At 34.5% G+C, this 12,365-nt stretch overlaps 1 protein-coding gene across 1 annotated transcript; it reads left to right on the forward strand.

Annotated features, from left to right (window-relative positions):
- The first annotated feature begins 71 nt into the window (after positions 1 to 71).
- On the forward strand, positions 72 to 12,066 carry LOC115993797 (pleiotropic drug resistance protein 3-like). Its single transcript, XM_031117770.1, has 24 exons — positions 72 to 1,108; positions 1,397 to 1,520; positions 1,861 to 1,946; positions 2,817 to 2,901; positions 3,366 to 3,525; positions 3,630 to 3,706; positions 4,208 to 4,261; positions 4,376 to 4,466; positions 4,623 to 4,924; positions 5,006 to 5,287; positions 5,394 to 5,707; positions 6,140 to 6,300; positions 6,383 to 6,486; positions 7,024 to 7,177; positions 7,266 to 7,403; positions 7,541 to 7,614; positions 7,727 to 8,059; positions 8,156 to 8,446; positions 9,350 to 9,433; positions 9,553 to 9,686; positions 9,989 to 10,216; positions 10,561 to 10,732; positions 11,263 to 11,517; positions 11,752 to 12,066. The coding sequence occupies exons 1-24, from the start codon at positions 720 to 722 to the stop codon at positions 12,016 to 12,018; spliced, it is 4,359 nt and encodes a 1,452-aa protein (XP_030973630.1). The 5' UTR covers positions 72 to 719; the 3' UTR covers positions 12,019 to 12,066.
- The last annotated feature ends 299 nt before the right edge of the window (positions 12,067 to 12,365 follow it).

Genomic DNA, 12,365 nt, shown 5'->3' on the forward strand with positions numbered 1-12,365 from the left:
AACCCAAGTCAGATGTAGATTCTATTCACACTCTTATTTATAGCTTTGTTGTTAATACTTGTATGGGGCCCACTTTTTCAAGAGGCATGGGATCAACACATTGGAGTCAGATGTGGATTTGAATTATTTAAACCACTTTTAAAAAATAAATGTGACATGCTTGTGTGTGATCTTTCCAGATTTCTGCCATAGAACCGTTGAATTCTATGGAAGTTTGCATGCATGATTGTTGTCTACATTTTAAAAAGTAATTAGACATGGTTCATGGCGCTGAACCTAATATTATTCAAATAGTCCATGAACATGAAAACCTTGGTCCGGGTCAAAGATGTGCTTATCATACTTTGGTTGAAAGAAGTCAGTGGAATCAATTCTTCCATATACAAAGATTTAACGGTCTAGCAGTAACTGAATGAAGCTTGCTGTTTTGTACATGGATATACTCTTTTGTCCATGTTTTATTCTATTATTTCCTTTTCCTTGTGAATCTTAATCATATCTGAAAAATTATTTGATATTTAATTAATGTATTAGGAGGAAAAGGTGTAAATCAAATGATGCTTTTTTCCTTACAAATATTAGTCATGTCTATAAATGGCCTGTTCAACAGCAATCAACTTCCTAAGATAATACATTACATTGCACTTTGCATTATGTGTTTTTCTCTCATCTTTCTCGTTATATATGTATGAGTTTGAAGCTTTTCAGCTTATCCAATAATGGCTCAGCTGGGAGGACCAGGTGAGATAGAGGCTCTGCAAGTTGAGTTAGCAGAGATTGGAAGAAGTATAAGGTCTTCATTTAGAAGCCATGCCTTAAGTTTTGGGAGCAGTTCTGCTGTAAAGTCTGAACATGATATTGATGACAATGATGAATATGAGTTGCAATGGGCTTCAATTCAGAGACTACCCACTTTTGAGAGAATTACTTCAGCTTTGTTTGATGTTTATGGTAGCACAGGTGCAGATGAAGATGCTAAAGGGAAACACATGGTTGATGTTACCAAACTTGGAGCTCAAGAAAGGCATATTTTTGTAGAGAAGCTTATCAAACACATCGAAAATGATAACCTCCGGTTATTGCAAAAGCTTAGAAGGAGAATTGACAAGTAACCTTTTTTTTCACATGATATTCATGTATCTATTAACATATATTGCACAAACATACACATGTTTGTAAATTTATATGAATGTGCATACCATGTACATCTATTTTGTTGTGCATAATATATTCTAAAATATGTGGTTAAGTTTGCTTCTTATTGGATGTCTGATTGTTTCCAGAAAAGTTCTCTCTAGAGTGGAATCAAATCTCCTTGTCTTGATGAGCTTAAATTTAATGCTGCATCTATAATAGTCTGATAATTCATTGTTTATGGTTAATTATTGATTTACAGAGTTGGAGTAAAATTGCCTACTGTTGAAGTGAGATATGAGAATCTCTGTGTAGATGCAGAGTGTGAGGTAGTTCATGGCAAGCCCCTCCCCACTCTCTGGAACACCCTAAAAAGCACGATTTCAGTAAGTATCTTGACTTGTAGGAGTGACTTCCATATTTACTATTTAATTTAGTCGCTGACCCTCTGGAGACGTGAGAGCAAAAACAAATATTTGACATGCATATTATATCCTGTGGTAGTCATTACATTAGGTACTTCCTTGCAAAATGATCTTTGGTCTTATGTTGTGAATACCTCAATGCTTGATGGCCATTTTGTATTTGTCATATTCACTGATTCATCTTTTGGATAAGCATGGAAATGGACCTGTACCGCTTGACTTTAAGAGCTCAAAACAAATTGTCCACTAGAGTCTTTTATTTATAAATTTTTAAGGCATTGGAGCTTTCTGTTTGTGGCAGGGCCTTGCCAAGCTTCCAGGTTCAAAAACTCAACAAGCCAAGATAAGCATCATCAAAGATGTCAGTGGCATTATTAAGCCCGGAAGGTATTTAGCAAAATTTAGCACTCAAAAAAAAAAAAAAAAAAAAAAAAACTTTCACTAATTGAAAGGATATTGTCCATGAATTCATATTTCTTTTTTCTTTTTGAGAAGTAACTATTGGCCCCAAGGGGACGATGAAGGGGATATTCAAACTTCCATGAGTTCATATTTCTTTTTGGTAATGAAATAGACTTTTTAAATTTCAGTTACAAAAGACTATGTTTCTAAAGCTCTGTTTGTTGCAGTAAGTTTGAAAATATGGATATATATGACTCCTTCAGATTTAAACATGACATGATTTAGTTTGGGTCAAATATCCTTTCAAATTAGATTTTGTCCAATTTGCTGATAATACACACAAAAAGGTGATGAACAAAGCCATGAGTTCTACTCTCCATGAAAAGAAACATATAGGTACTTCTACAGTTTAGTTAGTCCATATGATATCTCTGGCTTATGCATGCTGATTATTGTAGCCAATGATTTTGGTCTATTTATAGATTTTATTATATAAACTTCCAAAGTTAATGGAAGTCACAATCTGGAGGGATGCTTTCACTTTTTGAGATTGTAATTGACCCACATTCTCGAGACCTCAGTACAAAGCTACTGATTGCAGAATTAATCAGTTGTACCTATTGCATGTATCACACATTTTACTATCTGTCCTTAAAAGAGATCAGCTGATTTCTTATATTCCTTATCACTGACTGATATCTTCCTCCAATCGGTTCACATACCTTCTAAAAAATTCCTATGGAGTGAAAAATGGAAGAGTTTCACATTATCACTTTTTTGGTGCTCCTTAGGAAGGAAAGAATAGAAGTTTAAGAAAGGTGAAAGTTGACTAACTTTGGCTTGTCTTTGCTGCAGGATGACTTTATTGCTTGGCCCTCCAGGATGTGGCAAAACTACACTATTGTTGGCTCTGTCAGGAAAGCTAAGTCATTCTCTAAAGGTTCAGTCTTTAAATCTTTTTGAGACCTTTGCAAGGTCCTAGAAAAACAATACATTGGCTTTCTTTAGAGAATTGGAGCTCAATAAAATAGCTTTTGAACTTTTAAAGACTCATTCAAGCTATCTCATAATAATTCATCCTGAACTGTCGAAGGAAATTGCATTCAAATAATTGGTGTTTACATCAGATCCTATAAAAACATGATTATATGCACTAGACTATTCAGTTACTTTATACTTGTTTTCACTTGATCAGTATGCAATATGAATTGCATCTTTAAATTCTTCTTGAACTAATGCATTCTTAACAACCTACGTGTAAACAAAATAAAATGTCATTATTGGGCTGTTTGAAACTCTTTCTGTTCTTTCTATCTACATCAGTATTAACACTTACAGCATTATCTCAGATCTGTGTGCCTTTAAATTTTATTTTGACTTTTTTCATGGTTTTTCTTTGATCAGGTTAGTGGGGAAATATCTTACAATGGCTATTTGCTGGAAGAATTTGTTCCTCAGAAAACAGCGGCATATGTAAGCCAACATGACCTGCATATTCCAGAGATGACTGTAAGGGAAACACTTGATTTCTCTGCATGCTGTCAGGGTGTAGGAAGCCGAGTTGGTGAGAACTCCTTGGCTGAGCAAAAATGGTGATTTTAATGCAGGATTTTTATCAAGCAGGTTTCAAATTGATATTGATGAGTAGTTTTTATTTATGCATGAAAGACATTATCAAGGAAGTCACACAAAGGGAGAAGCAGGAAGAGATTATCCCAGATCCTGATGTAGATGCTTACATGAAGGTACCATATAGCATACATAAAACTTCCTCATCATGTATACATAGCTTCTCACCACGCTTTCACAACTTCAGCAAAGCCAAAATATTAAGCAGAAATAACTTATTGGACATTGATGTGGTTGAACAAGTTTGTTTCTTTCATATGTAAGAGTACAGTTTATCCCGTTCATTTTTTTCCTTGAAAGAATGAAAGGAAAGTAAATTGAAGTAAATATTTCAAATGCTTAAGAGGGAAACCATAAGTTAGAAGTTTTGTTTCCTCTCTATTGTCCTCAAAGACAGCCTTAGATCCTGATTCCTAGGGGTTGGCTACATAAATCCATTTTTGCTATTCAGCTCTAAGTAAGGTTGGACTCAGTTAGATCATCATTACAGAAAACATTTATACAATAAGAAGTTTATTTTAGTAAGCTAATCAATGCGGCATTCATACAGCATGTAATTTATTTATTTTTATATCCTTAAAATGATTAATGCAATGTTCTCTATTCCAATGGTTCAGGCAGTATCAGTTAAGGGTTTGAAGACTTCCCTTCAGACAGACTACATCCTAAAGGTATAGTTTTCTAGGTTGCTTGTGCAGAGCTCAATATCATGTCTTCATCTCTTTTTTTAAGAACCACTCTCAATCCTTTTTTTTTTTTTTTTTCCGTATTAATGTGTCTTACAGATCCTTGGTATCGATATCTGCACAGACACTTTGGTTGGAGATCATGTAAGAAGAGGCATATCTGGTGGTCAAAAGAAAAGGTTGACCATAGGTAGTGTGGAGATTATGCAAAGTTTGTAGATGATGAATCTTTGTAGCATAGGCTTAAAATATTGTTATATGTAATATTCTATTCCTGAATAAGTTGTGCTTTTAAATTTCAAGGGATTGAATCAATATGATTGTTGATATATTTTGTATTATCTAGGTGAGATGATTGTGGGACCAACAAAAGCCCTATTTATGGATGAAATATCAAATGGCTTAGACAGTTCCACCACTTTCCAGATTGTTTCTTGCCTTCAGCACTTGGCACATATCATTGACGCCACTGCATTGATTTCACTTCTTCAGCCTGCACCAGAGACCTTTGATCTCTTTGATGACATTATCTTGATGGCAGAAGGGAAGATTGTGTATCATGGTCCACGCACTTGTGTTCTCAAATTCTTTGAGGATTGTGGGTTTAAGTGTCCAGACAGGAAAAGTGCTGCTGACTTCCTTCAGGAGGTAGATTTGTCGTTCATATTTGCATATCCAACTATTTCTCGTCATACAATCGTAACTGGTTTCTATATTCTTTTGCTTCAGGTTATCTCTAGTAAAGATCAAGCACAGTATTGGCACAAAACAGATCAACCCTACAGTTATGTTTCTGTTGATCAGTTTGCTAAAATATTCAAAGATTCCCATCTCAGCCACAAGTTAGATGAGGAGCTCTCTAAGCCATTTGATAAGTCTCACAGCCACAGGAACGCTCTATCCTCTAGACCATACTCATTAACTAAATGGGGACTTTTTAAAGCTTGTACAAGGAGGGAATTTCTTCTCATGAGAAGGAATTCTTTTATTTATGTATTCAAATCAACACAGGTAGCTCTTTTTGTTTGAATGTTTCTCTGTCAATTTTATTTAGCTTCCACTCTGACCCCTCTTATTCAAATTTTTTATTTTTATTTTGGTATTCTTCCACCTGCAGTTAGTCATCATTGCTTCAATAACAATGACTGTTTTCCTTCGAACTGAAATGGCCGTTGACTCAACCCATGCAAATTATTATATGGGGTCATTATTCTATGCGCTCCTCATTCTTCTTGTTGATGGATTTCCAGAACTTCCCATGACCGTCTCAAGACTTGCAGTTTTCTACAAACAAAAAGATTTGTTCTTTTATCCTGCTTGGGCTTATGCAATTCCTTCTGCCATCCTAAAAGTTCCGTTATCATTCTTGGAAGCTTTTGTCTGGACAGCTCTTACATACTATGTCATTGGGTACAGCCCTGAGGTTGGAAGGTGAGATCTAGATGAAAAGTTCATCTATCAAAAAAGAAAAAAAATGTTCCATTCTGTCTGAGATGAAATCTTGAGCGATATACTGTTAAATTGAGGGCAAAAATTTATATGATTACTTCCATGCTTGTAGGTTCAGTAAAGCTACTAGAAGTTTTTAAGAAACTTAGATAATTATGAATAATATATTTGTATCACTTGGAATGCTACTATATGCTTGTTAATATTGATGTATGAGATCTTATACCTAGACAACATTCTATGGTGGCTTTTGCTTTCTCCTAGGTTGTACATTGAATATTAAATATGTTTCTGGTTGAGAACAAGATGTAGATGGTGAGTGCTGCTGTTTCTTCTTATTAGGTACTCTTTAGTATAATTTTTTATTATTCATAATTATCTCAATTTTTACATCTGTTTATCCATGTTTCTTAGGTTCTTCCGCCAGTTCCTTCTACTCTTGACTGTGCATCTAATGTCAATATCCATGTTCAGATTTATTGCCTCACTCTTCCAAACTGTGGTTGCTTCTATGACAGCTGGTAGCCTGTCCATAATAGTTGTTTTATTATTTGGTGGCTTTGTTATCCCAAAATGTAAGATTTTTCTTACCTTTTCTCATATTCAAGCCAATGAAATTTATTCAGATGGTTGTGCTTAGCATATTTTTGGTTGCAGCCTCTATGCCTGCTTGGTTGGAGTGGGGATTTTGGATTTCTCCTTTGTCATATGGGGAGATAGGCCTCACTGTGAATGAATTCCTTTCTCCTCGATGGGAAAAGGTGAAATTTAATCACTTTCATTGTTGTGCTAATAACCAAGAAAAAAAGAAAAAAAAAAATGCAAGAGTGATGCAATTTTTTTGGTTGGGCCAATAGGACAGTTACAAGGCTCAAATTTTATGATTTTCATTTGGTTTACATGTATTTGTTTGATTTCATGGAAAGTTCTTCTTGGAAGAACTTTTGGCAATTGAAGTTTTCCTGTTTGGCTTCATTTTATTGTAATAATGAAAACCTTGAAGTTCTGCCTTTTTCTTGGGAAAGTTTCCCTGTAACTATTTTCTCTTAAAACTCCCTTCGGATGTTTGAAAGAGCAAGGTAAAGGAAAGGAAAATACTAATAAATGCTTAAAAGGGTATCCTTTTTTTAGCATTCTAAAGACTTTCCCTTTCATTTTCCTCATTCTTTTTGAATGAGGCTTTTCCTATTCAAATTGGAAACCTGCAAAAAAGTAAACCCTATTATACTTTTCTTACAAATATGTGAAGCTGTTCATCCATCAACTACTGATTCTTTGCTCCTTTTTCTTTTTCACAGAATCTGTCTGTAAACACTACTCTTGGGCAACAAGCACTAGAAAGTCATGGATTAAACTTTGACGGTTATTTTTATTGGATATCAATCGCTGCCTTAACTGGGTTCACAGTACTATTTAATGTTGGTTTTACCTTGGCATTAACTTTCTTAAAGTGTAAGAGCATCTCCTTTGCTTACGTGGACACTGAAAGAAACAAAATATTCTAGCATGTATGTTAACTTTCACTTCAATTTACATTCAGCTCCAGGAAAGTCTCGTGCTCTTATTTCTTATGAAAAGCACTCTCAACTTCAAGGAAAAAAAGACAGCCACAACAATTTAAGTAGAGACCAGACACCAACTGGTGCTTCTCCTAAAACTACTTTAGAACCTAGAAAGGGTGAGAAAGTCTTTTTGTCCTGATTATTCCATTTTATTCTATATAATATTAGATCAGTAAGTTCATTCTACATCTTCTGTCAAGTTAAGATATGTTTTTCCACATTTATGAAATTTTGTTGTTCCTCAAATTTTCAGGAAGGATGATTCTACCTTTTGAGCCCTTAACTGTAACATTTCATGACATGCAGTATTATGTTGATACCCCTTTGGTAATTCTAATAGAGCTAGTTTTACTACATATCCTTAGTTATAAAATACAAGGACTTGGAGTGAGAGCTATCTAAACTGAAATAAATTATTTTGACATCATTTTGTTTTCAGGAAATGCGAAGGCATGGTTTTACGCAGAAAAAGCTCCAGCTTCTTTCTGACATTACAGGTGCATTCAGACCAGGCATTCTGACAGCTTTGATGGGTGTCAGTGGAGCAGGGAAAACAACTCTTATGGATGTTCTTTCTGGAAGGAAAACCAGTGGTACCATTGAAGGAGAGATTAGAATTGGTGGGCACCCAAAGGTTCAAGACACATTTGCTAGGATATCGGGTTACTGTGAGCAAACAGATATACATTCTCCACAAATTACTGTAGAAGAATCAGTGGTATATTCTGCTTGGCTGCGGCTCTCATCTCAGATTGATTCATATACTAAAGCAGTATGGTATCTGTTTTTCTGCATAATCAAATATTTTGTCTCAGAATTGTTCATTTAAATGAATTTCACTGAAATTTCTTTTTGCAATTTCCCCCAGGAATTCATAAATGAAGTACTTGAAACTATTGAGCTTGATGGGATCAAGGATTCTTTAGTAGGAATTCCAGGTGTTAGTGGTTTGTCAACTGAGCAGCGTAAACGGCTGACTATAGCTGTGGAGCTTGTGGCCAATCCTTCTATCATATTCATGGACGAACCAACTTCAGGTTTAGATGCAAGGGCAGCTGCAATTGTTATGAGAGCAGTCAAGAATATTGTTGAAACAGGACGAACAGTTGTGTGCACCATCCACCAACCAAGTATTGATATCTTTGAGGCATTTGATGAGGTAAAATAATGTTCATAACCTAGTTTCATAATGCAATGAAGTGAGGAAATTTGAATATGTTTCATAACATGCTTCCCTTGGTATAACTTGTATATAAATTATTTATGGTTTAGTTGTATATGTCCCATGTTTTACATAATTGCTTGCCAAGAGTCTTGTAGCTCAACTAGTTATCACCTCTTGATATTTTCAATGGAAACATCCAGGGTTCAAATTCCCCCTCCCTCATTGTAACGGTCAAAAAAATGTTTTACATAATTGCTTGAAATATCTTCATATTATAAGAACAAAGAAATTATCAACTTCAAATATTTTATAGATGATAATCTTCTTTAAGTTTCATCTCAGCTTGGAAGAGTTAATCCTTTTTTATTTTTTATGACACTTTGACCTAATTCCCATTTGGTGCAATTTTCACATCTTGTTAAGAGGAGTGCACAAAAACAAGTTGATATACTCATCCAAGCTTGTTCAGTAAGATTGAAGATTTGCAGGTGTGCTACTTGCATTATTCACGGACAGATAACTCACTGTTTCATTGTTAGTGTACATCTCTTTCCAAAGTGACGTGTTATGCATGATCTTGCATCCTTTGAACTCTTTTGGTGAGAATTCTTATAAAGAGGTTTTACTATCTTCAAAGATTGGGATCTTACAATTCAATATTCTAAGTTTAATCCAGTTATATTTATTTAATCTTTACCAATTTACATTTATATGTTCAGTTTTACTTCCCTCACCCCCCCCCCCCTCAACCCAAAAAAAAAAAAAAAACTATTTGCTGTTTCAGAAAATATGATCATGTTGATTTATTTTATTTTACTTTTTATCATCCTTATGAATAATTTAATATCGATGTGATGTGATAACATTGATTCATATCTAAGTCTAACTATACTGCAGTTGGTTCTAATGAAAAATGGAGGCCACATAATTTATTTTGGCTCACTAGGGCAGCACTCAAGTCAGGTTATTGAGTACTTTGAGGTCAGTTAATTATGCAACTTTTATATTTCATGTTAATCTTTTATTGTTGTCAATCAAATACAATATCATACCTGTGACAAAATTAGTCCGGATTCTTCTCCATGGCAATTTTTCTGTAGATTATCCCTGGGGTGCCTGCTATTAAAGACAATTATAATCCAGCAACATGGATGCTAGAAGTTACTTCAAAATCTGCTGAAGCTGAACTTGGTGTAGATTTTGCACAAATTTATAGGGGGTCCACCTTATATGAGTAAGTACACCATTTTATAAGCCACTGCATAAAAGCGTCTTTATCGCTGTCACCTACCATACTGAGTTTCTTGATGCGTCCTTATTGGGTAGCATGTTTACATGTATATGTGTCTACAATTGTTTATGTAGAGTATACTGCATTCTTTGCAAAGAACATAAATCATGATCAATGGATACTATAGATAAGAATTATATTTATTTATTTATTTTTTAACAATGTATACAATTGTTCATAAAATTTATTTGATACAAAAATTTTAGAGCTTGTCTTAAATATGAATCTTGCTTTTCTGACTGTAGGCAAAACAAAGAGTTGGTTAAGCAATTGAGTTCACCATCCACTGGTTCAAGGGAATTGCATTTTCCTACCCGCTTTCCACAAACTGGTTGGGAGCAGTTCAAAGCGTGCTTATGGAAGCAACACTTGTCCTATTGGCGAAGTCCTTCATACAATTTGATGCGCTTTATTTTGCTGTCTGCCTCGTCTCTTCTGTTTGGAATACTGTTCTGGAAGAGAGGAGAGAAAATGTTAGTTGGGACAATTGCATTTATGTTTTCATACACCATTTGAACAATATAAAATTGATCCAAGTCCACTCAGAAACTAAATCTGCTTCCCACTCCTTTATCAGCCCTTGCTCATTGCAAGCTATAATCTAAGTTACTTCATTGATGCATTACATAATTCTTATGAATATTTTACAACCTTTATCATACTATTGACTTTTTCCTGGGTGATGATGAAGAGTATGATTCTCAATCTTTTTTGTTTTTAGTATATAAATTTATGCTCTACTTTGCTACAATATGAAGCCGAAGTAGGAAATCATTGTGAAATAACTGACTTGACACTTTGTTTCTCTTTTTGGTAGAAACACCCAGCAGGACATCTTCAATGTCCTTGGTTCAATGTTCACTGCAGTTGTCTTCTTTGGCATAAACAATTGCTCAACGGTTCTGCCTATCGTTGCAACAGAGCGGACTGTTTTGTACCGAGAAAGATTTGCAGGAATGTACTCTTCATGGGCCTATTCATTGGCACAGGTTCAAAGCTCTCATGAAAATTAATTAAACTAAATTCTTGATAAAGTACAATTAAGTACCCGTTTGAGTACCGATGAAAAGGCAGCGTCTTGTGTCTGCATTTTTTTCTTTTTCTTTTTTAGATGCACATTCTGTGGCTGTGGTGTGTTTCCAGTGGGTCCTGTGTACTGTTCACGAGACTCACAAACTTTTTTTTTTTATAAACTTTCATTAAAAATGGGTCCCATAGCACTATTCACACATTTAAAAATTATTTTGTTACAGTGTTTTCAATTTTTAGCAAAATAAGTGGTATTCAAACACACCCTAATTTTTTTTTTTTTTTTATTATATTGGAATGTTAAAGTTAAGCAGAGAATGGGTCTCAAACCTTTAAAAATGGATTTAATGAAGATATTTCATAAATTTTTAGAAATTTAGAGAATGGATGAAACTAATTCAACAGCTCATAATCTCCCTTTTTAAATTCTGAATACTTTGATGTAACTAGCAATATTTTAATTCAAGTAACTTGGATTGATTTTTTTTAGGTGTTAATTGAGGTTCCCTACTTGTTCACTCAAGCAGTTCTCTACGTGATCATCACATACCCTATGATTGGTTTATACTGGTCAGCCTATAAGATATTCTGGTCATTCTACAGCATGTTCTGTACGCTGCTATACTTCAATTACCTAGGAATGCTTCTGGTCTCATTGACACCAAATGTTCAGGTGGCTTCCATTGTAGCTTCATCTTCCTACACAATGCTGAATTTGTTCTCTGGGTTCATTGTACCAAGACCTGTAAGTTATGACTCATCAACCCAAAATCTTTTAGTCTTTACGTTTGAGATCAACTAAGTATGTCAACTACTTGGTTTTTTATATTTTCTTGAAGTGGAATTTTATTGTTGTATATACACTCACAATAAAAATAATGTAAACTTGTGTAAAATTATAACTTGCATGTGGATGGTGAGATTTGAATATGTCAAGCATCAAAAGTAACTCAAAAATGTTGTTCCTCCGTTGTTGCAGCATATTCCAAAGTGGTGGCTTTGGTTGTATTATTTATGTCCCACATCTTGGGCACTGAATGGTATGCTGACTTCGCAATATGGAGATATAGACAAAGAAATATCAGCATTTGGAGAGACAACAACAGTTTCTGCTTTCTTAGAGGACTACTTTGGGTTTCATCACAATCTTTTAGGTGTTGTTGCTGTTGTTCTTATTATCTTCCCCATTGTCTTTGCCTCTCTTTTTGCATACTGTATTGGGAAACTGAACTTCCAAAGGAGGTAAATGTGGTCAAGATGTATTCTTATTCCACACATATGGATGTTACAATTGTTATTATGAGTTATTTTCAAGAAAATATATTTTCACATCTATCATGTTCATATTATGTTGAACCATCAACAAAAATCATAATACTCATTGTCATGGAGATTCTCTATTTGGAATAGGCAAACCCTCTGTACTCAACGGAAATTAATCCTAATTGTGAATTAATTTGAAATTCATATTATTATTTTTTTACTGAGCAAGTAATACCAGGGAAAAAAAATACAAACAAATGCCACCACACTTTAACTGGATCATAATCCTCTGCATTCACTTTTGAGATAGAAAGTATCCATTTCAAGGTG

The sequence above is a fragment of the Quercus lobata genome, chromosome 6 (genome assembly GCF_001633185.2).
Source record: "Quercus lobata isolate SW786 chromosome 6, ValleyOak3.0 Primary Assembly, whole genome shotgun sequence".
NCBI classification, from domain to species: domain Eukaryota; kingdom Viridiplantae; phylum Streptophyta; class Magnoliopsida; order Fagales; family Fagaceae; genus Quercus; species Quercus lobata.

Excerpts from the sequence above, each read along its gene's own strand:
- LOC115993797 (XM_031117770.1), top strand. The coding sequence starts at position 720 with ATGGCTCAGCTGGGAGGACCAGGTGAGATAGAGGCTCTGCAAGTTGAG. Across the intron at positions 4,262-4,375 it reads AGACAGACTACATCCTAAAG|ATCCTTGGTATCGATATCTG; the intron begins GTATAGTTTTCT and ends TGTGTCTTACAG. Across the intron at positions 8,060-8,155 it reads TTGATTCATATACTAAAGCA|GAATTCATAAATGAAGTACT; the intron begins GTATGGTATCTG and ends AATTTCCCCCAG.